We start from the raw sequence: 26,889 nt of genomic DNA, 5'->3' as shown, positions 1-26,889 counted from the left end.
TATATACTATATCTGACACTGGCTTTCAGTCAATTTTGAGGGACAAATTGAATGTTTTTACATCTGTATATGTTTTACACATGGGTTCACAGCCCCTTAGCGATCACTCACTTCTCTTTCTAGGGGTCATCTGTTAAGAGCCTGTTTTGTGTGGGCATCTTGAGAGGGGTTGGTGAGCTGCCCTCATGGCTGTGGTTCTGGGGGTAGGGGGCCACATGCTGCCAGTGCAGCACTTGCTGGAGGCCAGAGTGCCCATGCATACCACCAGGACGGGATGGGGAGTGGGGAGCCAGGCGAGGTCTAAAACTCACCTCCTTGGGAAGGTGAGATTTGAGTGGGTGAGGAGGAGCTGATGGGGAGAGCCTTGTAGGTGTGGGGAGAAGAGCTTTGAGGCGGAGTGAAGGTGTCAGGGCAGTAGGGAGGGAAGAGTGGCTGGTCAGGGGGCTTGCAAGGCTGGATCGGGGCATCAGCAGGGCAGCCTTGAGGGCAGTCTTGGGAGCTGAGTGTTGACCTGAGGCCAATGGTGAGTTCAGGTTTGGGCAGAGGAGTGAGCTGATCTGACCCTTGTGTCCTGGGGTCACTGTGGCTGCGACAAGTAGAAGGCGACTGGGCTGGGTGGTCGGTGGGGCAAGCAGGCAGGATAGACAGGATGTGGGGCACGCAAGGGAGCGGAGCTGTGGGCCGTGCAGAGGCTTTGCCAGAGTTGGGTTTGGGGCCAGACTAACCCTGCAAGTGAAGTTGCTGGCACCTGCAGGGGAGATGATTGCGGGGTGGGGGGCGTAGGGGCAAGAGTGCAGTTTGGACATTGTTGGAGTACGTGTTGCTGTTAGCAGCTTGAAGCAGCCGCCGGCGCCTCAGTGTCTGTGGTCAGGAAGCCGGGAGCTCTGCCGTCAGCAGGCCCCACTGGGGTATGGTTTCTGCCATCTCTCGATGCATGCATGCAGCTACTGCAGAAAGCGTCTGTTCTTGCATTACGGCCTCCCCCAGGACAAGGGCTGAGAGACCTGCCAAACTGGACGCCGTGGAGTCTTTCGTGACCTAATCTTGATGCTGGGCCCTGTGTTTCTGAGCCTCAGATGGGTCCTGAGACCTGGACACGCTTGGCGACCCCGACGAGGAAGCCTGGCGTCAGGCAGGATGTGGGCTGGTGAGGCCAGGAGCCCAGAGCAGGAGAGTTAGCACCAGTGGACAGAGACAACTCCATGGGGGAGATCTGTGCAAAGCGAAGGGAAGGAATGGAACAGGAACTGGTAGGAAAAGCAGGGTTTTGTGAGGTGAGTGAGGGCGCATTAGTGCCCTGAAGGGAAGGAGCACTGGGCAGCCCTCGCATGGAGCCCACCAAGACCCTCAGAGGCTCTGCACACCTTTCAAGAGCTGTGAAGAATCCCACAGAAGGCCCTTGGCAGACCGGATGTGGCTGCCAGGCCTGAGTCAGGTGTTTGCTCCACAGCCTTTCAGCGTAGGGCAGCCTCCAGCTCCTGGACAGAGCGCAGAGTGTAGTGGCAGGAGGGAGTGTGGCGCCTGGGCAGAGCCCTCAGTGGCTGAGCCCGGCGGGGACCAGCCTAGTCACTGCTGCAGGACAGCCTGCCTGGAGCCCCAGACACACTGTCACCAGGGTGGCACAGTCCTGAGGGCAGCCGGGAGCCAGGACAGCACCACAGGGACCATGCGGACGGACGCCCGGCCTGGGCCCAGTCTGTGTGACGGGAAGGGCCTGTCTCCTCTCTCTCCACGGGGCTAGCCTGGTGTCTGACCGGCGGCCTCGCGGTGGCTGAGCTTCCTGGGCGGTGAGACGAGGCCAGGGCAAGACCACTCGCGGGGCACTGCCTCCCTTTGGAGGCTCCTGTCCTTCAGAGCAGCCCCCAGCTGGGATGAAGAGAGGATGGTGAGCCCCACGGGGCCATGTGCAGTCTCCGCCAGGGAGCCAGGTTCATGGGCAAGGTCTGCAGGGTGGCGGCAGGGAAGGGAGAGGGTCCCGAGCAGGTGGTGGGCCTGGCGCTGGGCGTGCGCCTGGCTCGGGTCCTGGGCTGGCAGACCCCGGGCAGCGGCCCAGGGCAGGGTAGCTGTGTGTGGGAAGCGGGTGAGTGCTGGCCTGGGGCAGCTGTGACCTTTGAGAGGAAAAGAAATGTAGGAAATGTAGGACACTTCCTAAAATTAATGACAGTCCCAAGTAAGCAGAAAAGGCATCATGGACGGGAATTCTCAACATTGTAGAGATGTCACACCTCCCCCCACCACCGCCCTGCACAAATTAATCCAAAATTGTGTCCTTTTTCTCAAAGTTGCAGTAAAGTTTCTCAACAGTTTTATTTATCGTGATTCTCAGATTTACATGGAGGAGCCAAAAATCAAGAATGTATAATTTTAGAGATGAACAAGTTGGAGCCCTTGCCCTATAGGGTTGTCAGGAATTGTGTGTGTGTGTAAGCTGAATTATTAGGTACAGAAAGACAAATTACAAGTCACTTTGGGGGACTTCCATGGCGGTTCCACTGCAGGGAGTGCAGGTTCCACCCCTGGTTGGGAACCATCTCCACATGCTGTGTGGCCGAAAAAGAGTTACTTTTGAACTGACGTTTTTGTTGGGAAACGTCCCCCTTTAATACTTTTTGCCTTAAGATCTACTTTGTCTCGTAGTAACTTGGCTACCTGTTTTTTGTTTGTTTTCTTAAGTCCTTGCATAGAGTATCTTTTTAAAATCTGTGTTGTTATGTTTAAAATGAACCAATAGCAAATAGTTGGATGTTGTTTATTATTCTGACGGTTTTTGTTGTCTTCTGGCCTGAATGTTTGGTTTATTTATTTATTCTGTCATGAATGGGTGTGATCTGGTCTAGTTATTTGAGGTAATTTCTTGTGTAGTTGGGTTCGAATCACCATCTTGCATCTTACTATTCTTTTATTTGTTATTTTGGATTGATTGGCTATTTTATTTCATTTTATCTCTTCAAGAAATATTTTATTTGTTCACTTATTTTTAGTTTTATTTATTTGGCTATGCTGGGTCTTAGTTGTGGCATGTGGGACCAGGATCAAATCTGGCCCTCTGGCATTGGAAGCATGGGGTCTTAGCTACTTACTGGGCCACCAGGGGAGTCCCTCATTTCATCTTTTCTGTTGACTTCTGGTTGTGCATTTTGTCTTACATTTGAGGTCACAGCAGTCTCTGGCTCGAGGGAGCCTCCCCAGACAGCCTAGAATCCTTGAAACCCTTCACCCTCTTTCCCTGCTCACTGCGTTCTGTTGTCACAGGCTTGCTCCTGCAGAACATTATTACTGTTGTTAGCATTTTGATTTTACATAAATTCAGACTCTCAGAAAAGCTGCATAAGCACCAGAATTTCCTGCATACCCTCATCTACAGTCCTGAACGTGTTGCTGTATCTCTGGCTTTCTCCCTGGGCCTGGAGGATCACCTTGGCTTTTCCCAGAGGTCAGCACACCTGTGCATCCAGGCAACACCACAGTCCCTGCTGGGACCACAGGCCCGTGAGAGTCCAGGCCTGGTCAGATCCTTGGTGTGGTCCTGGGCGCTGGTGTCGGTGGCTTGGAGAGGTGGGTGGCAGCCTCCCCACTGTGACACGGACTTGAGGTGGAAGGTGCCGTCTTGTGCTCAGACCTTCCTCTGCACTTGGCATCTGTGGGGCGGCTGGGGCGCACCTCGCTCACCCTCTTCCCACCTCCAGGTGCACCTGCCTCCCTCCCCTGAGTCCTTCCTTCATTTATTATCACACGTTCAGCAGTTCACACTCTGTGCAGGAGGCTGTAGTCTTTTTTTGTCATCTGGGTCTTCAGCCTGAAGACCTTCCTTTGGTAATTGTTGAAGAGTGTTTCTGATGTTGATGATCTTGGTACACTTTTGTTTGTCTGAAAACGTTTTTATTTCAACTTCCTTTTTGAGGGATATTTTCATTGGGTTTACAATTCTAAGTTGACTGTTTTCTTCTTTCATCACTTTAAATACCATCTTTGGCTCCTATAGTCAGTTTTAATGAAGGTGGCATTTCTGTTTTTCTCTGACTGCTTTTATGATACTTGTCTTTGTCTTTGATTTTCTGTCTTTCAACTGCGGTGTGCTTGGCTGTAGTTTGTTTGTGTTTGTCCTGCTTTGGGACTTGCTGACCTTGAGTCTGTAGGCTGATGCTTCTCATCAGGATATTTCGGGTATGTCTTCAGTTAGAGGTTTTGTCCTTTTCCTGCCTCTGCCTTCTAAATTGCCAGTGGTGTGTTAGACTATTTAATTACGTCCACGTGTGTCTTAAAATTTGTTATATTTTCCCTCTGTGTCTTGTTACTGCCCAGAGTGGCAGTCAGTCTGCATCTTGACCCTGTGTCTGGCCAAGGGAGACGGTGTCCTGGGCTGGACCCGTCACTGAGGGCGACTGTCACGTTCAGTGCAAGTGTGTCCCTGCTAGAGACCCGCCGGGGATGACTTTTCCTGGATTAAGGAAGTTGTGTTCTGGGTCAGCAAGGGGTTTCCGTCATGAATGGGTCTCGTCTGTTATCCAGTGCTTGACATAGTCACTGAAAACAGTAGATGGTTTTTCTCCCTGCTTGAGAGCGGTGGGCTGTAGTGAGGGGCGCTCCCGGGATGCAGCTCAGGGTTGGTGTGGCCGCCTCCCCTCACCAGGGTCCTGGGCCCTGGGCCCAGCTGGAGGACGCAGATGGGGTGAGGCCACGGCCCCAGTAGGGTCACTGTCACAACCAGTTGGGCTCAGCAGAGCTGGGGTTCCTTCTTCCAGCAAGCATGTGTCATCGCTGGCTGGCCCAGGGTGAGTCTGAGTGGTTTTGGGGGGCACATACAGTGCTGTGCAGCCTTCGACCCTGAGAGCCCCAGCGTTGGGAGAGCTGGGGGTGCTTCCTGCGGGCTGGTCGCCCGCTCCCCATTGAGGGCTCTTGGCCACAGGGCCGGTTGTGGGTAAGGTGGGCCCCTCACAGTTTTTTCCTTCTTCCTCCCTCCTTCAGGCGCCGACCAAAAATGACAGGAGCACAGGTGAGTGAGCTCAGGGTGGCTGCCCAGCAGTGAACCTGGGGGCGGGGGCTGGACGTGGGCCCCAGGCCCTGTTCACTTTCTCTCCGCAGATGGGAAGGCCCACCGGGAGCACCGGGAAAAGCTGGAGCTGGTGGCTTCCTTCTCCTTCTTTGGCAACGTCATGTCCATGGCCAGCGTGCAGCTGGCCGGCGCCAAGCGGGATGCCCTGCTTCTGAGCTTCAAGGATGCCAAGGTGGGGCGGGGGTGGGGGTGGGCGGGGGTGGGATCTGGGGGCTGTGGGGGGCAGGCCCCATTCTGACCTGCTGCCCCCAGCTGTCGGTGGTGGAGTACGACCCGGGCACCCACGACCTCAAGACCCTGTCTCTGCACTACTTCGAGGAGCCTGAGCTGCGGGTAGGGCTTGACTCCCCACCCACCCCCAACCCAGCCCCATGTCTCTGGGGGGGGCTCCTGCCTGACGCCCCTCTCCTGCAGGATGGCTTCGTGCAGAACGTACACACGCCGCGGGTGCGTGTGGACCCCGACGGGCGCTGCGCAGCCATGCTCATCTACGGCACGCGGCTGGTGGTCCTGCCCTTCCGAAGGGAGAGCCTGGCCGAGGAGCACGAGGGGCTCGTGGGAGAGGGGTGAGTGTGGGGGCGGGGCGGGGGCCCCACGGAGCCCAGGTCTGCACCACGCTGCCCCCGCTGACGTCTGCTGCCCCTAGGCAGAGGTCCAGCTTCCTGCCTAGCTACATCATCGACGTGCGGGCCCTGGACGAGAAGCTTCTCAACATCGTCGACCTGCAGTTCCTGCATGGCTACTACGAGCCCACCCTGCTCATCCTGTTTGAGCCCAACCAGACGTGGCCTGGGTGAGGGCCTGCGGCCTGGTTGTGCACAGGGCTTGCTGAGGGGGAGGAACCTGGCTGGTCTCCGGGGGAGCGGGCCTGCTATGCCGGCCCCACGCTGACTTCTGTTGGCCCCCAGGCGGGTGGCTGTGCGGCAGGACACATGCTCCATTGTGGCCATCTCCCTGAACATCACGCAGAAGGTGCACCCCGTCATCTGGTCCCTCACCAGCCTGCCCTTCGACTGTACCCAGGCCCTGGCGGTGCCCAAGCCCATAGGTGACAGGGGCCTGGGCTGGGGTGGCGGGGGGGTGGTGTGTGGAGCGTGCTGGGCCCTGCCACCAGCGTGTCTGTTCCAGGTGGTGTGGTGATCTTTGCGGTCAACTCGCTGCTGTACCTGAACCAGAGTGTCCCTCCCTACGGCGTGGCTCTCAACAGCCTCACCACCGGCACCACTGCCTTCCCCCTGCGTGAGTGCTGGGGAGCAGGGCCCGGGGTGGCGGGGGCTGCTGCTGGGCCTGGCTGACCACCCCTGCCCACAGGCACCCAGGAAGGTGTGCGGATCACCCTGGACTGTGCTCAGGCGGCCTTCATCTCCTATGACAAGATGGTCATCTCCCTCAAGGGCGGTGAGATGTGAGTCCCCGCTCCAGGGCCCGTCCTCCTTGGCAGGGGAGTGGTCCCCCAGCCCCAGCTGAGTGTCCTCCCACCCCTGCCCCCGGCAGCTACGTGCTGACACTCATCACGGATGGCATGCGCAGCGTCCGGGCCTTCCACTTCGACAAGGCTGCTGCCAGCGTCCTCACCACCAGCGTGAGTGGGGTCTCGGAGGGCGGCCCCGGGCCCCAGGCTGGGCAGGCCGCACCCTCACCCGTCCCGCCCCCAGATGGTCACCATGGAGCCTGGGTATCTGTTCCTCGGCTCTCGTCTCGGAAACTCGCTGCTCCTCAAGTACACGGAGAAGCTGCAGGAGCCCCCAGCCAGCACCGCCCGCGAGGCTGCTGACAAGGTGAGCTCAGGCCCGTGGGGATGCAGCCCCTACAGGCGCCCTCCGAGGTACTCAGTCCCTACTCCTCCCACCTCACAGGAAGAGCCGCCCTCCAAGAAGAAGCGTGTGGACGCCACCACGGGCTGGTCAGGTGCGGGCTGGTCGGGTGCGGGGCTGGTCGGGTGCAGGACTGGTTGGGTGTGGGCTAAGCGTCAGGTGAGGGGCTGGTCGGGTGAGGGAGGGCTGAGCGTCAGGCTGGTCAGGTGCGGGCTGGTTGGGTGCAGGGCTGGTCGGGTGCGGGAGGGCTGAGCATCAGGCTAGTCGGGTGCGGGGCTGGTCAGGTGCAGGAGGGCTGAGCGTCAGGCTGGTCGGGTGTGGGGCTGGTCGGGTGAGAGGCTGGTTGGGTGAGGGAGGGCTGAGTGTCAGGCTGGTCAGGTGCGGGTCAGCACGTGGGCTCAGGTGGGCTCTCATCATGCTCCAGGGGGCAAGTCAGTGCCACAGGACGAGGTGGACGAGATTGAAGTGTACGGCAGCGAGGCGCAGTCAGGCACACAGCTGGCCACGTACTCCTTTGAGGTGAGGTGGGGCTCAGAGTGGTTGCCTGGTCCTGGCCAGCCTGCCTCCTGACCACTGCCGTGCCCACAGGTGTGTGACAGCATCCTCAACATTGGACCCTGTGCCAACGCCGCCATGGGCGAGCCTGCCTTCCTCTCTGAAGAGGTGCCCACCGGGGCAGGGGGGCACAGGGCAGGGCGGGGCAGGCTGCACAGCAGAGGTCCGGCCCTCACCCCCGCCCCTGCCCCGCGCAGTTTCAGAACAGTCCAGAGCCAGACCTGGAGATCGTGGTGTGCTCCGGCTATGGCAAGAACGGGGCCCTGTCGGTGCTGCAGGTGAGGGGCGGCGAGGGGGCGCCTCCTGGTTGGGGCCTGGGTGGGCTGCTGACCCCCGCCTGTCCTTCCAGAAGAGCATCCGGCCCCAGGTGGTGACAACCTTTGAGCTCCCTGGCTGCTATGACATGTGGACCGTCATTGCCCCCGTGCGTAAGGAGCAGGTGAGCGCGCCCAGGTTGGCGACACCCAGCCGGCGATGCTGGCCTGCGCCTGGCCTGTGGCGGGTGCCCAGGGGCCGCGGGGCCCGGGACCTGGCTCTGTGCCGCTCAGGCTTGCTGCTCACGTGGCGTGGCCTGGGCTGGGAATCCCTGCCCTCTTCTGCCTTCATAGGAGGAGACCCTCAAAGGGGAGGGCACGGAGCCAGAGCCTGGTGCTCCTGAGGCCGAGGATGACGGGCGGAGACACGGGTTCCTCATTCTTAGCCGGGAAGACTCTACCATGGTGAGGCGCCCGGAGCCCGGGTTGGGGCCCTGCTGTGAGCAATGCCCCTCACCCACCGCTGCCCACAGATCCTGCAGACGGGGCAGGAGATCATGGAGCTGGACGCCAGCGGCTTTGCCACGCAGGGCCCCACGGTCTTTGCTGGCAACATCGGGGACAATCGCTACATCGTGCAGGTGTCGCCGCTCGGCATCCGCCTGTTGGAAGGAGGTGGGCCAGGCCTCGGGCGGGTGGGCGCGGGCCCGGGGCTGGCGCATGCCCCCTGCCCGGGGCTGACTGGCCTGTGTCCGCAGTGAACCAGCTGCACTTCATCCCCGTGGACCTGGGCTCCCCCATCGTGCAGTGTGCCGTGGCTGACCCCTACGTGGTTATCATGAGCGCTGAGGGCCACGTCACCATGTTCCTGCTCAAGAATGACTCGTACGGGGGCCGCCATCACCGCCTGGCACTGCATAAGCCACCCCTGCACCATGTAGGCGCCCTGCTCTGTCCCAGGGCCTGCTGACCCCTGCCCGCGTGCTCCCTCCCCAGCTGAGCACTCTCTCCCCCCGCAGCAGTCCAAGGTGATCACACTGTGTGTATACCGGGACGTCAGCGGCATGTTTACCACTGAGAGCCGCCTGGGAGGAGTCCGCGACGAGCTGGGGGGACGCGGCGGCCCTGAGGCTGAGGGCCAGGGCGCAGAGACCAGGTGTGTGAGGGCAGCAGGGCGGGGTGGGTGCAAAGACCAAGTGTGTGAGGGCAGTGGGGTGGGGCGGGTGCAGAGACCAGGTGTGCAAGGGCAGCAGGGCAGGGAGGGCAGGCCGCGCCTGTGCCTGTGACCTGTGACACCCGCCCGCCGCAGCCCCACGGTGGACGACGAGGAGGAGATGCTCTACGGGGACTCAGGCTCCCTCTTCAGCCCCAGCAAGGAGGAGGCGCGCAGGAGCAGCCAGCCGCCCGCCGACCGGGACCCTGCGCCCTTCCGGGCTGAGCCCACCCACTGGTGCCTGCTGGTGCGGGAGAACGGAGCCATGGAGGTGGGTGGCACCCTGTGCCCGCGCCCCCCAGGCCTGCCCAGTGCCCACCCCGCCGCTGACCGCGCCACCCCACAGATCTACCAGCTCCCCGACTGGCGCCTCGTGTTCCTGGTGAAGAACTTCCCTGTGGGCCAGCGCGTCCTGGTGGACAGCTCCTTTGGCCAGCCCACCACCCAGGGCGAGGCTCGGAAGGAGGAGGCCACGCGCCAGGGCGAGCTGCCCCTGGTCAAGGAGGTGCTGCTGGTGGCGTTGGGGAGTCGCCAGCGCAGGCCCTACTTGCTGGTGAGTGCACCCACCTGCCCGCCCTGACCCAGCCTGCCTGCGGGTCCTGCCCCCTGACGTCCCCTTTCCCCAGGTGCATGTGGACCAGGAGCTCCTCATTTATGAGGCCTTCCCCCACGACTCACAGCTCGGCCAGGGGAACCTCAAAGTTCGCTTCAAGAAGGTGCAGTGACCGGCAGGGCTGGGTGTGGGGGCGGTGAGGCAGGGCTGGGGGCCCCGGCCCTTAACTGCAGCACCCCCCAGGTCCCCCACAACATCAACTTCCGGGAGAAGAAGCCAAAGCCGTCCAAGAAGAAGGCGGAAGGGGGTAGCACGGAGGAGGGGACAGGGCCCCGAGGCCGCGTGGCGCGGTTCCGCTACTTCGAGGACATTTATGGCTACTCTGGGGTAGGACAGCTGCTTTGTGGAGCAGGGTTGGCGAGCACAGGGCCTCCCCACAGTGTGAGGGGCTTCCTCACACTGTCTGCCCCCAGGTGTTCATCTGCGGTCCCTCGCCCCACTGGCTCCTGGTGACTGGCCGGGGGGCCCTGCGGCTGCACCCCATGGGCATCGACGGCCCCATCGACTCTTTTGCCCCGTTCCACAACATCAACTGCCCCCGAGGGTTCCTGTACTTCAACAGACAGGTAGGGAGGCCCCACGAGGCCCGGCCAGGCGTGCCAACCCCCTCCGAGGACAACTAGGCAGGACCAGGTGCTGGGGCCCAAGAAGGAGGCCCTCAACCCATGGCTGGGAATGGGGGCACTGTGGCGTGGAGAGTCGGGCTGTCCGGTGGGTGGTGGGAACCAAGGTCAAGGAGGTGATGTGGGGCTGAACGCTGGAGAGGCTTGGAGGACGAGGAGATTGGCAATGGAGGGTGTGGCCCACAAGGGCACCAGCCGGATTCAGTCACTGGTCTGCCCACTGGGCGCCCAGCTGTGCTCAAGGCGCCAGGTGACCGGCTGGGATGCTCACGTTCCCTGAGCTTGCTCGTGTCACAGCGATGACAGCAGTGGCCCACGGGCCGCGGAGGACGCGGCAGCGCCGGTGCACGAGGCCACGGGCCGCGGAGGGCGCGGCAGCGCCGGCGCACGGAGGCCACGGGCCGCGGAGGGCGCGGCAGCGCCGGCGCACGGAGGCCACGGGCCGCGGAGGGCGCGGCAGCGCCGGCGCACGGAGGCCCCGGGCCGCGGAGGGCGCGGCAGCGCCGGCGCACGGAGGCCCGGGCTGGAGGGGAGCGCTGGCCCGTGTGCAGGCGCTGGCGTGGCGTGCGCGCCTGCGTCCCACCCTGTGCCTGCAGCCTCCAGCGCCACCCTGAGCCCAGCCTCAGGCCACACCCATGCCAGCCCTGGGCAAACCTGGGTGAAGGGACAGGAAGCCCGCAAAGAGCAGGACAGTGGGCCACAGCCTCTGTCGCTGCCCGTTCCAGTGGACCCGAGGGCTGACCTGAGGGAGCCCTCGAGGCCTGGGTTCACCAGCTCGGCCTTCAGTGGGCACCAGGCCTCCCTCACCCCTGTGCCCACCCAGGGCGAGCTGAGGATCAGCGTTCTGCCCGCCTACTTATCCTACGACGCCCCATGGCCTGTTCGGAAGATCCCGCTGCGCTGCACCGCCCACTACGTGGCTTACCACGTGGAGTCCAAGGTCTGCCCCCACTTGGCCGGGACCCTTGGGACTGGACCACGTGGAGTCCAGGGTCTGCCCCAACTCGGCCAGGAACTCTCGGGGCTGGGGTGGGCTCTGGCTCCTGACATCCTGCTCTCCCCAAGGTGTACGCCGTCGCCACCAGCACCAGCACACCTTGCACGCGCGTTCCACGCATGACGGGCGAGGAGAAGGAGTTTGAGACCATCGAGAGAGGTGCGCGGGGGCCCAGGCTGGGCCTGTCCTGGGGGCCACTCCTCCCTGATGGTCCCCCTCTGTCCTTACAGACGAGCGGTACGTCCACCCTCAGCAGGAGGCCTTCTGCATCCAGCTCATCTCCCCAGTCAGCTGGGAGGCCATCCCCAACGCCAGGTGAGGCTGTGCTGAGTGGGGCGTGGTGGGGTGGGCCGGGGCTGGCTCTGACCGGGGCTCCGCCCGCAGGATCGAGCTGGAGGAGTGGGAGCACGTGACCTGCATGAAGACCGTGTCGCTGCGCAGTGAGGAGACCGTGTCAGGCCTCAAGGGCTACGTGGCCGCTGGGACCTGCCTCATGCAAGGGGAGGAGGTCACGTGCCGAGGGCGGGTAAGTGGCCAGCAGGGCTTTCGCAGCAGGCAGTGCCCAGCACCCTGACTCAGCCACCCATCTCCTCGGCAGATCCTGATCATGGATGTGATCGAGGTGGTGCCTGAGCCTGGCCAGCCCCTGACCAAGAACAAGTTTAAGGTCCTGTATGAGAAGGAGCAGAAGGGCCCCGTGACCGCCCTGTGCCACTGCAATGGCCACCTGGTGTCGGCCATCGGTCAGAAGGTGTGCACCGTCCCCGCGGCCCCCATCGCCACCCCCCGGGCACCCCCCAGTTATTCACTCCCCCGCCCACCCCCAGATCTTCCTGTGGAGCCTGCGGGCCAGCGAGCTGACGGGCATGGCCTTCATCGACACGCAGCTCTACATCCACCAGATGATCAGCGTCAAGAACTTCATCCTGGCCGCGGACGTCATGAAGAGCATCTCGCTGCTGCGCTACCAGGAGGAGAGCAAGACGCTGAGCCTCGTGTCCCGGGTGCGGAGGGGGCTGTGCCGTGCCGTGGGGGCTGGGGGCTGGCAGCTGGCCCAGGCCATCCTGATGGCTGCCTTCCCCGGCCCTCCTGTCCTCAGGATGCCAAGCCCCTGGAGGTGTACAGCGTGGACTTCATGGTGGACAACGCACAGCTGGGCTTCCTGGGTGAGTTTGGGCGCTGGGGTCCCTGAGACCCCTGGGTGTGCACAGGGGCTGACTCGGCTCTGATCCCCAGTGTCCGACCGTGACCGCAACCTCATGGTCTACATGTACCTGCCAGAAGGTGAGTGCTCCCTCCCTCTGCCGGGTGGGGTCAGGCGGGGGCCAGGCGGGCAGTGACCTGAGGTCCCCTGTGGCCCAGCCAAGGAGAGCTTTGGGGGTATGAGGCTGCTGCGACGGGCGGACTTCCACGTGGGTGCCCATGTGAACACGTTCTGGAGGACCCCGTGCCGGGGGGCCGCTGAGGGGCCCAGCAAGAAGTCCGTTGTGTGGGAGAACAAGCACATCACGTGGTTCGGTGAGCATGGGGCCGGGGTAGGGGCAGCGGGCCGTGGCGGGTGCACTGGGCTCATTCCCTGTCCCCTCAGCCACGCTGGACGGTGGCATCGGGCTGCTGCTGCCCATGCAAGAGAAGACCTACCGGCGGCTGCTGATGCTGCAGAACGCCCTGACCACCATGCTGCCCCACCACGCTGGCCTCAACCCCCGTGCCTTCCGGTGAGCCCACCCCTCAGCCCGACCAGACCCCCTGGGTCAGCCCAGACCCCTTCATGGCCTGTGCCCTCCGCACCCCCCAGGATGCTGCATGTGGACAGGCGTGTCCTACAGAACGCTGTGCGCAATGTGCTGGATGGGGAGCTGCTCAACCGCTACCTGTACCTGAGCACCATGGAGCGCGGGGAGCTGGCCAAGAAGATCGGCACCACACCCGATATCGTGAGCCACCCCCGCCTGCCCCTGCCCACCCGCCCCCCGCCGGCCCCCCAGCCTCACCCAGCCCTCTCTCTGCAGATCCTGGATGACCTGTTGGAGACGGACCGAGTCACTGCCCACTTCTAGATCCCTGGATACTGCCACTCACCCCACCCCTTTTTTGTACAAAATAAAAAACACTTGTTTTCAGAAGAGTGTTGTGATTATTTCGGGGCCCCAGGGCATCCCCTACTCCAACAAATCACAGTCACTTGGCCCTGGCTGGGTGCGCGGTGGGATGAGCTCTATGGTCCTCCTGTCCAGGATGCCTAGGTCTCCAGGTACTTGGACAGCCCCTTGGTGTCAGGCACGATGCCCAGGTAGACCAGAACTCGAACCAGGAGGGCAGTGAGCCGCATCGACAGGGTCTCCAGCCTGTGGGGGGGTCGGGGGGCAGGTAGGTGGGGAGTGGGCCTTGGCTTCCCATCCTCCGACCCCCACACGCCAGCTCACCTCAGGGCCACTTCAAACTTGAACGTCTCCCAGATGACCCTGATGTGGCGCAGGATGCTGGCACCGTAGATGCTCTGGTACATGGCACCTGCCAGGCGGCTCCAGCCCCGGACTGCGCTGCACAGAGACCGCACGTGAGGTCAGCGCGGCCTCCAGCCCCCACCGCCCCAGGCTGCGCGGCCCCACCTCTTGGCCATGAGGAAGTAGCGGTCCACCGGGGCGCCCAGGGCGTTGTTGATGGAGCGCACCGTGTTGACGTTGCGCAGCACGAGCAGCATGGAGCGTGGCAGGGCCTTGAGCACGGCCATGACCTCCTCGAAGTGCTCGCGGGCCATGTCCTGCATGTAGGCCGCCTCCTCACGGCTCAGCAGGCGCGAGCGCCACAGCTGCCCCAGGCGCACGGGCCGCTGCATGAGCACCTCGGAGAACAGGAGGTAGTCTGGGGGGGCCTGAGCCAGGCTGTGCCCACTCTGGTCCGCACACCCACCCCCCGGCCTCACCTTGCACTCCCAGCTCGGCTGCGTGCGCCTTCATGGCCGCCTCGTCCCTCAGGATGATGGCCCGCCACAACTGGCACAGGGCGAGCCTGTCCCTGCAGGCCCAGCAATGAGCAGGGGAGGGGGTGGTGGCCAGTCGGGGGGCGTGCCCACCCAGCCCACAGACCCAGCTTACTTCTCGTCCAGGAACTGGTAGAGCCCATGGTCCAGCAGCACCAGCTGAGCCTTCCCGTCTGGGCCTTTCCGCACCAGAACTGGGGAGGGGCGGGCTCTAGTTCCCTGGTTCTGGGGTGCAGCCCCCAGCACCCCACCCCCAGCCCTGGGGCTCTCCTTACCATTGCCGGGGTGGGGGTCAGAGTGGATGAAACCCGTGTAAAAGATCTGTTCAGCAAAAGCCTTGATCAGCTTCTCTGCAATCTGGGCCGAGGACAGGCAGGGGTGGGGATGGGGTCAGACCACACGCCATCACGCCAGACGCAGGTCACACCCTCCAGTCCAGCCCCACAGCCCAAGACACAGCACTCACGTCCTGCACCGCCAGCCCCATGCTCTGGATGGCCTCCACGTCATTGACCTTGCAGCCCTCATAGAACTCCGCCGTCAGCACGCGCTGGGAGAGAGCAGGCGTCAGAGCTCCCCTACCCAGGGGGGCCCAGCCCACCTTACTGGACGTGCCCCAGTGCACGTGGGCACCACCCGGGGGGGCCCAGCCCACCTTACTGGACATGCCCCAGTGCACGTGGGCACCACCCGGGGGGGCCCAGCCCACCTTACTGGACGTGCCCCAGTGCACGCGGGGCACCACAACGTGGCGGAAGTGTTGCAGCTCCCGTGCACAGCGCTCAGCGTTGCGGCCCTCGTTCTCAAAGTCCAGCTCCTGGGCCAGGGTCCCCTTGAGGTCCTGGGGACCATACGGGCAGTTGGGGATCCAGCCTGGGAGCCGGTCCACCCCAGACCCCTGCCCCGCGGTACCTGGAGGACCCAGCTGAAGCCGAAGCTGGGGTGCATGAGCTCCACGAGGTGCAGCAGGAGCTCCAGGGTGTGAATGTCGCCGTCAAAGCGGTCCCGCAGATCGATGTACTGCACCTGCACAGGAGGCTTCAGGGAGGGCCGGCGGCCGGCACTGCGCCCCCCACATGCCCTGGGGACCCCTCGTACCTTCACGGCCACCACGGTGCCATCGTGCAGCCTGGCACGGTGCACCTGGGCCAGGCTTGCTGCAGCAATGGGCTCGTAGTCAAACTCCTGGAAGAGCTCATGGGGCGGGGCCTGGAAGTCTTCGAGGAACAGCTCGTCCACCTGGAAGAACAGCCCTTGAGCAGCATGGGGGACGCCGTGGGGCCACACTCCCCGCCTCGCGCCCCGGGGGGTGGGCTCACCTCCCGGAAGCCCCGCGTGAGGGCCCTGTCCTCCAGCACCCGCAGTGTCCTGATGTACTCGGGGGGCAGCAGGTGGTTGAAGGAGCAGAGCCCCTGGCCCAGCTTCACGTACAGACCCCCGTTGCTGATGGCCCCCGCCACCAGGGCGTCAGCCGCCCGCTGATGACACGCAGACATCACTTCCAAGTACCTCGGGCTGTTCTGACCACAGGCAGAGAGCACAGGGATGGGGGCAGGCAGGACTCTACGCCCCCCAGGCATGCCCAACCCACAGGCACGGGACGGGCCGGCCAGGACGCAGGTACAAACCTCCTCCACCCCACGCAGGATGACATTCGTGCACCACCAGTAGTCCAGTGAGATCTGCAGGCCGACCCGCAGAGACCTGCGGGCAGAGGACGCCCTCAGCCCCAGCTGGCCCATGCAGCAGGCACCCCACCAGGGCCTTGGACAGCTGTGAACACCTAGGGGACGCCACGGGGCTCTCGGGACTGCGCGGCCAGCAGGTCCGTCTCAGCTCCTGGGCTGGACACTGGGCAGCACGCACGCACCCCACCATCCCTGCATGCAGGTGAGGGGTGCCCAGGACAGCAGGGGGTGCGGTCCCTAACGAGCAGACGTGTTCCTTCATTCTTTGATAGCACTTGTTAATGGGAAAGCCCACCCTTGAGCAAAGCCGCTCCGTCTGTAGACACCGTCGTGTCCATGCACAGCGGACCGTGCACAGCGGCCCAGCCTCCTCTGCACTCGGCTGTGCTCTGTGGACTGGAGCCCTGGGTCGAACCCCGGAGCTGCGGGCGCACCCCGAGCAGTCCCACAGGCCCCGGCCTTCTGGTGCAGGCTGGGGTCATCGCTCCCTTCTGCAACCCAGGCTGTGGACATGGAAGCCCCAGATCTGGAGAGGGGAGGATCCAAAACCAGGCTCCAGACCCTCACTGAGCACCACAAACCAGGTCCACCCAGCCACTCCAGCAAGAAGGGCTGTCTGAGCACGGCAGGGTGAGCAAGGACACAGGTTTCTCTGAGCTCCCGGGACCCGAGGGATCTGCCCTCCTTCCTGAGTACTCTGTCCAAAAGCCAACACAAGGTCTGCACAGGAGCTGATGGTGAGGTGCGGCCGGTGGGGTGAGGTCTACACTCACGGGGGTGACCTAATAAGTCACTAATTTAGGGATAAGGGCAGCCGGGTGTCTCCCAGGTAGAGAAAAGGTTACAGACACAGAAAGAGCGGAAACCTGGAGGACGGCACGTTTACCACTGACAACGGCAAACAGCTGACTGCACACGCAGCCTGGAGCGGCACACACACTGGCACCGCGCCAGGGTCCCTGCCCACCCTGAGGGTGGATGGCCGCAAGGCGGAGCCTGGAGTGACTGTGGTGCCGCGGGAGTAAAATGCTCGAGGATGGATCACGTTAGAAGGATTCAGAAATGTCAGAAATAAAATGTTGTATGTTTGAAATGATTTACAATAAAATTGTAGAGATTAAAATAGAGGGTCACAAGTCAGGTGCAGAAGCTCCTACAAACCAAGCCTGAAGAGTTGCAGCAACAAGCCGGCAGTGACGCCATGTGTCCGGTAGAGGCTGATGCGACCAGGGGTTGGGGGAAACACAGGGGAGGACAGGGTTCCCTGATGGCAGAACAGCCCTTGGGGGTGGATGGGACGGCTGAGCCAGGAGGACGAGCTCATCGGACAAGCACTGGAAGAGAAGGCGCTAAACCAGCAGCAACGGGAGAGGGCAGGGCACCGGCGTCCAAGTACGAGGGAAGCCGAAGGCCAAACGTGGGACAAACCACGAGCACACATCAGAAGTACACACGTCGGGGCTCGGCAAAGCTTTTCTTGGAAAGGTTAGACAGTGAACACTGGGCCGCAGGGGCAGCCTCAGAAGGGGCGGGGATGTCCTCCACGGAGCTCGCGCTACAGAGCAGGCGGCACCTCAGGCCTTGTATATGGCGCAGGGCCAGGGTGCTGACCTGATGGTGTCATAAGGCCTATCGGCCCGCAGACATGTCAAAGTCATCATACGATGCAGAATTAATGTAAGCCTGCTCCTGTAAACCTAGAGGTTTCCTGAGCGAGGCAGCTGATGGCAGCCAGAAAGGACAACCGCGGCATTAGAGTTGGGGGTCTTCGCTCAGTCAGGCCTACGGAGCGCAGCCCCAGCAGAGATTCTGGACACCACAGTCAGAGGCCAGAGGCAGGGGTGTGGGAGCTCTGAGGCAGGGCCGCCCAGACCCCTCCCGGGCACCCTGTTCTCGTGCTGAGTCTAACTTCACCTTCTTGTAGTAAAAACACCAAAATCAACATGGTATTTTCTGAGCCATCCTAGGAAACTATCAAAACTGAGGGAGGGTGGGGACCGCCCCGTGTGTAGCCCGTGGTCTGAGGGGAGGGAACCTTGGGGACGCTGGGACTCTCAGCTGCTGTCAGACGCCCGGGGCAAGGGGGGTCTGGGGACCGTGCCCTGAGCCTGAGTTTAGCCATGAGAGCTGAGGAGACTGTGAGAGCTGTTCCAGGCTGAAGGAGGCTAGACACGGGCCCAGACGGATCCTCATGTGGAAATGGCTGTTACTGGAGGGCCTGGTGACACAGGACGGGGTCTGAGGGTTAGAGGGTCACAATGTGTCTGTCAGCTCCCTGATCATGGCTGTGGAGGAGAACGTCCTTGTTTAGGAAATTCTCAAGGTTTCAGGAATAATGGAGCATGTTGACAACATACTTGTCAATGTTTCAAAAAGAAAAAAGTTGTATTATTAGTCCAACTTCTTTGGACATTTAAAATTGTGTCCAAAAAAAACAAAAACAAAACCCCACAGGGTTTGTAAAGTTAAAATTAAGTAAGAGGTGGGGTCAGAAACCACCCTTAAGCACCCCGGCCCCGTGAGCGGGCCTGGCGCGTGCACTGCGTCCCAGCCCCCCGCCACAGCAGGACGAGCCCGCCACCCTCGGGCGAGCCAGGCCCGACTTCCTGGGCTCCTGCCAGCACACTGCAGGCTCCCGGGTCTCCAGGGGCCCCGTGGCTGCCCTACACCCACCAGGGCTCGGCCAGGCCCACCCGTTCTGGCAACTGTCAGGGCTGAGAGCTGAGGAGGCCGTGCAGCTGGTGGGGAAGGTAACCTCTCTAGCGCTCCTTCACTCAGTCCCAGCTCGGCTTCTGAAAACTGGCTGTGAAAGCCCCCTGAAGGAGGGAAGAGGAGCAGGTGGGCGCGCCGAGCCTGCAGCTAACATGGGGGACAGCAGCACATGCGAGCTGGAAGCGGAAACGGCCCGGACCCGCTGAGGCCGCGGGCTGTGGAGCCTGGGAAACCCTGCAGGACACAGAGGCCGCTGCCTGGAACCTGCCCAGGAGGGCAGCCAGGAGTTCAGGCAGACCCACAGGAGGGAGGAGGTGAGGCGCTTGTCTGTCCGCCCACCCGCAGCTGCCGCTGGGGTAAATCTCAACGAAGCGGCAGCCAAACGGCCCTGTCCTAGGCATCCTGATCCTCCACCAGGCCTGGACCCAGGCCGCCCAAGGGCTGGGGGCTCAGAGCTGGCGGAGCAGGACAGCCACCGTGGCCTCCGCACGCAAGGCCGCGCAGGAGCCACCTCGGGCCATCGCCTCCTGGCCCCTCGGCAGGGCGGGGTGGGCTGAGGTCTCCCACTACGGGAGGTGGCTCTCAGGCCTCTGTGGGCTGCAGGCTCGGACCTGGCTGGAGCAGGACGCCTGCCCAGGCTTCTCAGAAGGAAGACCGCCCACACCGCCCCCAGAATCCTGCCTGGGAGATGCAGGAGCGTGAGGCAGCCTTCAGCTTAAGGAGCCCCAGGCTCCAGTGACCAGCAGGGAGTGGTGCTGGTCCAGGCGCCTGCTAGTGGAGGCAAGGAGGAAGCCCCTGCAACCCCGAGCTCTCCCTGGGAGAGCAGGGGCGGCCAGAAGGGAGACAAGGCAGCGGCCAGAGGTGGGTCTGTGGGGGCCACACCCTGTGCAGACAGCTCGGTCCTGTGGTGCTCAGTTGCCCCCGGGCAGAACAGAGCCCCGGGGAGGCAGCATCAGAGCGCCCAGCAGAAACCTGCAGCCCCAGCCCCCGACGCGGCCGCGCCCACCCTACCTGCTGAAGCGCCCAATGCCGTCCACCACCAGCCGCATCCGCCTCCTCTCCTGGGCTCCCGCCGTCAGGTATCGCACCCCGAGCAGCAGGGGCGCCCCCAGGGCCGCGGCCGACAGCGCCTTCCTCCACAGGGGCTGGGGCCTCAGGGGCCTGCACAGACATGGGCGCATGGCAGTCACCTGGGCGGCTCCGCCCTGGCTAAGGCCACAGGCGCAGCAGCGGCACTAGGACCTCGGCAGGCGGCACTGACTTCGGGCGCTTGACCTGCGGGTCCAGGTCACCCCACTGAGCCCCCCAGACGCCCGGACCCCACGTGGGCTCCATCCTGCCCACTGTCCACCAGGCCTTGGACCTTCCCGCCCCCACCCTCGCTGCCCCCTGGTCTCCAACAGGCGTGCCCCCCCAACCACTCTCAGCCCACAGCCTCCACCAGGTCCCAGACCAGGGCCCTAGCGGTGGGAGCCCGGCACAGCCCGTCGTGGGAAGGGTGCGCAGAGAAGGTCCAGCCTTACGCCCCCCAACAGAGGGCACCCTGTATGGTGAGGGGCATGTGCCAGAGGGTGCCTGTGGCGAGCTCCCCACCTTGCCGGCGAGGCTGCGAGGTTCCTCCTGAAGAAGATGGCAGGGGACGGCCAGGGCTTGGGCCTGCCCTGCAGCAGGGCTGAGTGGAAGTGGCAGAGCTGTGCCTGCAAAGAGCAGAGGGCACAGGGCTGGCGGCAGGAATCCCCCGTCCCCCACGACCCATCACTGCGGAGCGTCAGTGCTTCCTGGGCCCGCGTCTGACTCGGGAGCAGCAACAGCTCCAGGTTCAGAGCGCGGGCAAGGGCAGCGTCACACGAGGGACGCAAGGCCGCGTCTGCACCAGGAGGCCGCCCCCCACAGGCCCTGCCCCCAGCTCCCGGCAGAGTCCTGGCGCCCTCACCGCCTGTTTCCCCCCTGAGACCAGCAGCTTCCCAGGGAAGGGTCAAGTTCAGAAAGGAGGCAGGGCCTCGGGGACTGGCGCTGGGCAAGTAGACAGACACAAGAACTTGTGTCTCTGAGCCCCCTGGTGAGACCTGGGGTGGGGGGCTGGGGGGCACAGCCAGGGGCAGGCAGAGAAGTCAAGGCCCCACGAGCTGCCCTGGCTGAGGGGCACGGAAGAAACCACGGCACGCCACGGTCAGCCTTAGTCTCCCGATCTTACTGGAGTAAGACCCGAAGGGCTCTCAGCCTCAGGTTCCCCAACTGTAAACAGTCTCAGTTTTGGGGACGAAAAAAGATTTCGCAAACTAAATCATAGCCCACAGCACAGATGTTAACGTTATTATTATGAAATCTGAGCCAAAGAAGGAACTGACTTTCCAATCACTTTCTGGCCGAAGCACACAGCCCTGGAGACGATTTCAAGGATACAAAACAACACAGAAGTCAAAGGAAAAGGCCATGACCCACTGTCCTCAGAGGAGACCAGGGCTGACAGAGAGCGCTGCTCCCCAAGGCCCCCGCAGTGAGTGCAGATCCTCGAGGAAAACCCCGCAGGGGCCACAGAGGCAGCCTCGGGCAGACAGGCAGCGAGGGCCAGCCGCCACAGACGATGCCCACCCTTTCCTATCCCCCACCCCCAGCCCACTGACAACATGAGCCCGTCTCCTCCCCAGCAGAGCCCTCTGCGCGTGTCAGGTGGAGACACGCTGGCTGCAGGCCCCCCCAGGCCCTCTCACCACCACCATCCTGCAGCAGGAGGCGCGTGCCCCCGTGTGCTGCGCTGGCCCAGCCGCGAGGCCTGGTCCTAGGACACTGGAGCCTCAGCCAGGTGGGGTGTCCCAAGGGACTCCAGGGGATTCATGCAGGGAGGCCGCAGGAGCAGGCAGGGCCAGATGCCCAGCAAGACCGGCTGCAGCCCGAGGCAGAGCTGGGCCTCTGGGGCGATCAGGGAGACGGCATGAGGAGCCAGCACGAGGGCCGAGGCCAGTGCTTGAGTCGAGAGGCGGCCATTCCCCTCATACCAGCCGCCTGTGCCTCTGGCCAGGGAGCAGTCTGATGCGGCTCGGTCTTCTCAGAGAGACCACAAACCCATGGAAAAAGAAATGACGGCAGCCGGCAGCCCTGGGGCTTCTGGTTCATTATCTGTGACCCAAAGGATTCTTGAGCGTGGGGTACTCTTTACACAGCAGTCTGGCCTCTCTGAAACCTGTTCAGATCCACGCATTGACAACTACTGGTACCCGGTACAAGCACTTATCAATTCTCTCTCCTTCTTGTACATATTGCCTAGTTTTCATTCGAAGTTTAAAAAAGAGTCACAAGAAAAAACCTGGGAGGACTTGCACCAAATGCAAAGCATGAACCCTGACTGAACCTCTGAAAGAAAACACCTATGAAACACTTGTGGGACCACAGTCAGCAGAGAGCCACAGTCAGGATTTTGAGGTGAGACGGTTCTGATGGTCACATCAGAGGATACCCCCCCTTTAGGGTGCACGATGAAGTGTCGAGATTATGCGTCAAGAAGTCTGTGACTTACTTTCAAAATACGTATGGTTTCAAATGGACACAGATCAGCTGGAGCCAGATGCTAACACTGGGTAGACCTGGGCGGAAGCACCTGGGTAAGTAACTCTCGGGGACCCTACGCTTGACCGTTTTCGCAGTCACAGGGGTAGCGCGTCTGCCGCACTCTCCGGGAGGCGGTGGGTCCAGGCAGACTTGGCACTGCCCGGAGACGCTGAGCAGTCATGACCCGGGGCAGAGGCGCTCCCAGCATTGAGGGGACCGCTCGCCACCAGCCACTGGCTGGGCTCCCCAGAGCCTCAGGCTGAGCCGAGGCCGCGGCTCAGGGCGGACCCTGGAGCCACACAGCTGGGGCTGGAATCTGGGCTAAAGCACTTGCCAGCCATGCCGTTTAGGTAAGTTCCTTCCCTCTGTGCCTCAGTTTCCCTGTCTGCGGGGTGGTGACCACCGCACTGCTGCAGTGCGGGTGAGTGAACTGACATCTGGAAAGCCCTTGCACAGTGCCCAGTCTGGGGGCAGGTGAAGCACTGCCAAGGCCAGCCTGTGGTCAAGGAGTGGGCAGGCCCTTCCAGGCGCTCCTCACTGCGCCAAACTGCCCACTGGTCCCCAGTGCCCCCCTGGGCACCCTCCTCCCAGCGACCCTGCCCTCCCAGCTCCGCAGGCCACCCCACCTAACACAAACAAGCACTTATTTGCTGGGTTGAACTAAGCTGAGAAAACAGACTACAGATCTTCTTTGATTTACAATGGGGTTAGGGTTAAACCCATCGTAAGTTGAGAAATGTCAAAAGTCGAAAATGCATTTAATACACTGAACCTACCAAAGTTTAGCCTGGTCTTCCTGAAACCTGCTCAGAACACTCACAAGTGGGCAAAACCATCTAGCACAAAGCCTGTTTTACACTGAAGCGTGGACCAGTTCTGTAACTGACTGCACACGGCGCCGACGGTGAATACAGGACGCAGTCAGGGCACCCGAGTGAGCCCTGGAGATAGCAGGCTGACGGGGAGCTGCTGCAGCCGCTGCCCAACATCAAAGAGAGCATCCGCTTCCCGCCGCTGGTCCAAAAAAAGGCCAAACTCAAAGCTGGAAGTACTTGCTACTGACTGTGCATCACTTCCGCACCATCATGAGTCAGGGATCAACAGGTAGAAAGTGTGGAGCAGATTACACACGCTGATAAAGAAATCCTCAGCTCTGGAGCGGATGGGCCGCTGCCAAGTCCCAGTGGGGACGCACACGAGACAGCGAAAGAAAACGGCCAAAGCTGACAGGTAACGATTACCCTGAGACATTACCATTCAGAGGGAGGGAAAGGACAGATCCACAAGTTATTCTAGCCAGAATGCCAACGACCTGCAGATCCAAGGCTGCCGGCACCAAGGCTGAGGTGAGGCCTGAAGGGGCTGCCACACCAAAGGGCAGGCACAGCGGCTCCAAGACCACGGCTGAGCCCAGGGCCACATCTCCTCCGCCAGGGACCCCACACACATGCTCTGGGTGTGTTTCAGGGGCGGCAAGAGACTGCGAGCGAGGAGGGTGCCCTGAGAAGGCACTGCCATCAAGGCCTCCACCTGGGCAAGGCCCAGAGTTCATCAGGGAGACGCGGCCGGGCACATGGCGAGGACACTGCCAGAGGAGAAGCAGGCGCAGCCCCAGTTGGTGCTCCTCCAGGGGAACGGCGCCCCAGGCCGACAGGGGCTGCAGAGCAGGGCAGAGTGCCTGCGGGCCAAGCCCTGCACTGCGCCGCAGGCCTGCCCAGCCGCCTCACTGACCGCACTCTGTGCCTGCTGGGCAGCTCCCTGCTGTGCCCTGCGAAGCTGGAAAGGTGGAAGATGGCAGAAATAAAGCACCTTGCTCAGGGCCTGGCACCTAACAGGTGCTCAATAAAAGGCAGGCATTTCTGAAGCGGGGCTTATTTCCTCACGTGGCCCACAGCACAGCAGAGATGCCAGAGGCTGGGAAATCGAACCACTTCCCCAGCCCGCACCCTTCCCATCCACAAACCAGCCACCTGGCGGAGCACGCTGTCCCTGGAGTCATTAGTAGGAGAGTCCAGTGAGAAAAAGGCAAATCATCTAACAAGTAAGTTCACGTATCATGTTCTTAATAAACACACAGTTCTTTTCACAGAAGGCCAAACCTGAATCACTGACTCTAAAGCTCAGGGCCCTGGCTGCTCCCACAGCCTCCTGACCACTGTCCACCACCGGCTGGGGCTCTGGAAGGGAAGCTGAAGACCAGCGTCCACAGCCTCCGGACACCTGGCCAATGCCAAGGGGGCACGGCCAGAAAAGTAACAGCCCCTGACCACAGCCCCCAGAGCAGCTTTCTGTCGTTTTCTGAGGAATCAGTACCACAGCAGGTGCTCTGGCCGCACTGCCTCATTCCCAGCCCTGACCCCTCACTCAATCGCCCGAGACGAACATCCCTCTGGCAGACCCTGCACAGCCGCGAGGAGCCTGGCCCAGGCCTGCTCTCCAGGCCGCTGTTCTGCCTGAAGCCCACCCCCATTCACCAGGGCTCTTTGTTCCCCCACCCCACCCCGCTGTCCTTATCACAGGAGCGCAGGTTAGCCTGTAGGCTTTCGCCCCACCAGGCTGGGCAGGGCCATCTCTTTCTTAATCATCTCAAAGGTACAGCAGAAATTCTTTATCACAAACACTTGCTGACCTTAGATAAATGCAGAACCCCACACGGCCCAGGCCACGTGCTGAGCAACAGGTGGAAGGCCGCGGTCAGGAGAGGCAGCAGCAGCTCCCGGGAGAATGAGGCCTCTGCTGATGACACCAGAGCCCCCACGGGGCCCTGGGGACTCCCCAAATATCCCCACCACCCAGGAGACACCCGAGGGTCACAGAGCTATAAATGCGGCAGAGCCAGCAGCCCGAACTCCCAGGAGCCAGTCCAGGGCAATATCCACGCATCACATGTAACCCGCACCACACCCAGAGCGGCAGCAAACAGGTAGAGACAGGGCGCCTCCTCAGCAGCATGAACACACACGCAGCCTTCCTGGGGTGGTCCTCTCACTCCCGAAGCCTCCCGCTTTGGGACAAGATGACAGGGCCCTTTTCTCAGCCCAGGTGCACCATGCTCACCTGGAACTCAGCTAACAATCTATCCAGCCGTGTCACCCAGACAGACACTACAGAGCTCACAAACTCCGTGTGCACATCAACACAGAGCCACGAGCACCTGCACTCATGTTTTAGGTACAAGCTGAGCTGTTGGATTTCCTAACACCCTGTAGATTAGACACAGCAGATTTGAAAAGTCACTGCAGATAAGCTGGACCCCAGGAGAAAGAAGCAACTGCTGAATCTCACGAGACCTGAAACTACAAAGAGGTGACAAGAATCTGGGCGCTGTAAGGGCAGGTCAACAGCCCTGCGCACACAGCAGGAGAGTAAGCAAGCTCTGAGCCCGAACTGCTCTTAAGGTTAGGAAGAGAGGCTGGGCGTCTGGGCCCAGGAAAGGGAGTGGAGATGACCTTGAACACCGTGTCCTTTGCTTTTCTACGGTCTCTGACCCTCTCAGCACCAGTCAGGACTCAGAAGCCTACTGGGCCCTGCTCTATTTACTGGTCATGAGCATCTCCTGCTCAAGGGCCAGAGCCTGCCTGCCCACTCCCGAGGGCTGCCTAGAGGACTGAGTGACCTGAATGAGTGAACCAGCTTTATAAACTATAAAAGACCAACTCACTGTCTCTGCCTGACTCTCAGACTAACGCTGCTTCATCATCTCACCCACAAAACACCCCTGTGTAATGGAGACGCTCTACAAGCCACAGAAGCCAATGGACATTCATTCGTATTGACACCTAAACCCACAAGGCTAGGCTTATTAGAAAACTACGAGGTCTACAGAAAATTCCATGTTGAAAATGGTGATGAGCCCCACTCAGTCTCCTCACCTCTAAACCAAGGGGCTAGGTTTTCGGAGAGGGAGTGGCTAAGACCTGGGTCAACTACTATGACACCCTGTTTGAAAGGTGCTAATTCAAACGGCGGAGATGCAATAAAACGGGAGATCCCACGGGGCGGGGGGGGGGGGGGCCAGACTGGAAAGGCAGGTGCCATGTTAGGCGGGCAGCCCAGGGCCAGGCATAAACCTAGGAAGGCCTGAGAGGAGGGGTGACCCCGAGACAGAGCCGGGCCGCAGCAGCTGTCAGCCCACCTGCCGCCCCCGCAAGTCCTGTCTCCCCAGAGGCGGGGGGGCAGCAGTCAGCCCGGGATGACCTGGGCTGGGCTGGTGACAAGGAGAAAAGGGTGCCCAAGGGATCAGGTGAAGAAAGGGCGGGGGGTCCGCTCTGCGATTCGTTCGGGCAGAGCCTGCAGCGGCGAGGGGTCTGAGGCAGACGCGGGGCAGGCGGAGGCGATGGGCGCCAGGCAGTCGCCTCGGGAAAGGGCGTCTCCCTGGGGAGGAACATCCGTAAGGGACGAGGGTCGTCCCTCGCGGGGAAGGAGGCTTTGAAGAGTCGCCTCTGAGACAAGACTCCCGCACCAAGAAGCAGCCTCGGAGAAGCGGAGCTGCGGCGTGCGGCGGGGAAGGCCCGATGTCTCCCCCACAGGGCCTGGGGGCTGAAGCGGGGACCCGAGGACAGGCTGCCTGACGGCTGTGACGGGCTCCAGCCAGCAGGGAGGATCCCTGGGGGGCGAGTCTTGGGCCCTGCAGGTCCCGGCCGGGCGACCCGGGCCGCGGCAGGGGCGCGAGCGCTCGGGGTCTCACAGGTCTCCACATTTTCGGTCCGCCGCTCAGCTCCCGCTCGCCACACGCCGCACACCCCCTGCCGGCCCAGCAGGCACTGCGGGAGGGGCACAGTGCGCATGCGCGCGCCGTCCGACGGGCGGGAGGGACTGGAGGCCACGCCCCGAGTAGT

General features: G+C 62.1%; 2 protein-coding genes across 11 annotated transcripts in view; one reads left to right on the top strand and one right to left on the bottom strand.

The window, feature by feature from the left end:
• Window positions 1-13,245, top strand: part of CPSF1 (cleavage and polyadenylation specific factor 1) — a 14,645-nt gene extending 1,400 nt beyond the window's left edge. Inside the window, exons 3-38 of one of the 3 annotated variants that reach the window (XM_006064616.4) lie at window positions 4,966-4,993; window positions 5,083-5,225; window positions 5,306-5,386; window positions 5,468-5,619; window positions 5,700-5,846; window positions 5,962-6,101; window positions 6,182-6,292; window positions 6,365-6,458; window positions 6,548-6,635; window positions 6,709-6,831; window positions 6,910-6,961; window positions 7,292-7,386; window positions 7,456-7,530; window positions 7,620-7,700; window positions 7,772-7,861; window positions 8,031-8,141; window positions 8,210-8,351; window positions 8,435-8,613; window positions 8,696-8,832; window positions 8,986-9,160; window positions 9,236-9,442; window positions 9,516-9,605; window positions 9,686-9,829; window positions 9,916-10,068; window positions 10,949-11,065; window positions 11,191-11,281; window positions 11,353-11,437; window positions 11,507-11,648; window positions 11,721-11,873; window positions 11,950-12,126; window positions 12,222-12,288; window positions 12,359-12,406; window positions 12,485-12,640; window positions 12,711-12,840; window positions 12,921-13,059; window positions 13,135-13,245. In XM_006064616.4, the coding sequence (XP_006064678.1) occupies window positions 4,966-4,993; window positions 5,083-5,225; window positions 5,306-5,386; window positions 5,468-5,619; window positions 5,700-5,846; window positions 5,962-6,101; window positions 6,182-6,292; window positions 6,365-6,458; window positions 6,548-6,635; window positions 6,709-6,831; window positions 6,910-6,961; window positions 7,292-7,386; window positions 7,456-7,530; window positions 7,620-7,700; window positions 7,772-7,861; window positions 8,031-8,141; window positions 8,210-8,351; window positions 8,435-8,613; window positions 8,696-8,832; window positions 8,986-9,160; window positions 9,236-9,442; window positions 9,516-9,605; window positions 9,686-9,829; window positions 9,916-10,068; window positions 10,949-11,065; window positions 11,191-11,281; window positions 11,353-11,437; window positions 11,507-11,648; window positions 11,721-11,873; window positions 11,950-12,126; window positions 12,222-12,288; window positions 12,359-12,406; window positions 12,485-12,640; window positions 12,711-12,840; window positions 12,921-13,059; window positions 13,135-13,182 (4,191 nt within the window). In that variant the 3' untranslated portion in view covers window positions 13,183-13,245. Of the gene's footprint in view, window positions 1-4,965; window positions 4,994-5,058; window positions 5,226-5,305; window positions 5,387-5,467; window positions 5,620-5,699; window positions 5,847-5,961; window positions 6,102-6,181; window positions 6,293-6,364; window positions 6,459-6,547; window positions 6,636-6,708; window positions 6,832-6,909; window positions 6,962-7,291; window positions 7,387-7,455; window positions 7,531-7,619; window positions 7,701-7,771; window positions 7,862-8,030; window positions 8,142-8,209; window positions 8,352-8,434; window positions 8,614-8,695; window positions 8,833-8,985; window positions 9,161-9,235; window positions 9,443-9,515; window positions 9,606-9,685; window positions 9,830-9,915; window positions 10,069-10,948; window positions 11,066-11,190; window positions 11,282-11,352; window positions 11,438-11,506; window positions 11,649-11,720; window positions 11,874-11,949; window positions 12,127-12,221; window positions 12,289-12,358; window positions 12,407-12,484; window positions 12,641-12,710; window positions 12,841-12,920; window positions 13,060-13,134 lie in introns of all 3 variants that reach the window. The other 2 variants (XM_006064615.4, XM_006064614.4) reach the window with 2 other exon arrangements.
• On the bottom strand, window positions 13,240-26,889 carry ADCK5 (aarF domain containing kinase 5). Of its 8 annotated transcripts, none has more exons than XM_006064613.4 (15): window positions 26,739-26,889; window positions 20,099-20,202; window positions 19,517-19,666; window positions 15,734-15,809; window positions 15,425-15,625; window positions 15,204-15,344; window positions 15,018-15,131; window positions 14,815-14,946; window positions 14,572-14,655; window positions 14,381-14,462; window positions 14,221-14,299; window positions 14,049-14,140; window positions 13,735-13,987; window positions 13,549-13,665; window positions 13,240-13,470 (listed from the first exon to the last, which is right to left on the bottom strand). In XM_006064613.4, exons 1-15 carry the CDS (start codon window positions 26,748-26,750, stop codon window positions 13,365-13,367), a joined length of 1,743 nt encoding a protein of 580 aa, XP_006064675.4. In that variant the 5' UTR covers window positions 26,751-26,889; the 3' UTR covers window positions 13,240-13,364. The 8 variants fall into 8 exon arrangements, with proteins under 8 accessions (XP_006064675.4, XP_044784346.2, XP_044784348.2 ...); XM_044928411.2 differs by having other exon boundaries at window positions 13,549-13,660; XM_044928413.2 differs by having other exon boundaries at window positions 13,797-13,987.

The sequence above is a fragment of the Bubalus bubalis genome, chromosome 15 (assembly GCF_019923935.1).
Source record: "Bubalus bubalis isolate 160015118507 breed Murrah chromosome 15, NDDB_SH_1, whole genome shotgun sequence".
Lineage (NCBI taxonomy): Eukaryota > Metazoa > Chordata > Mammalia > Artiodactyla > Bovidae > Bubalus > Bubalus bubalis.
Note: the sequence above shows the minus strand (reverse complement) of the source record. Positions and strands in the feature narration are given on the sequence as shown.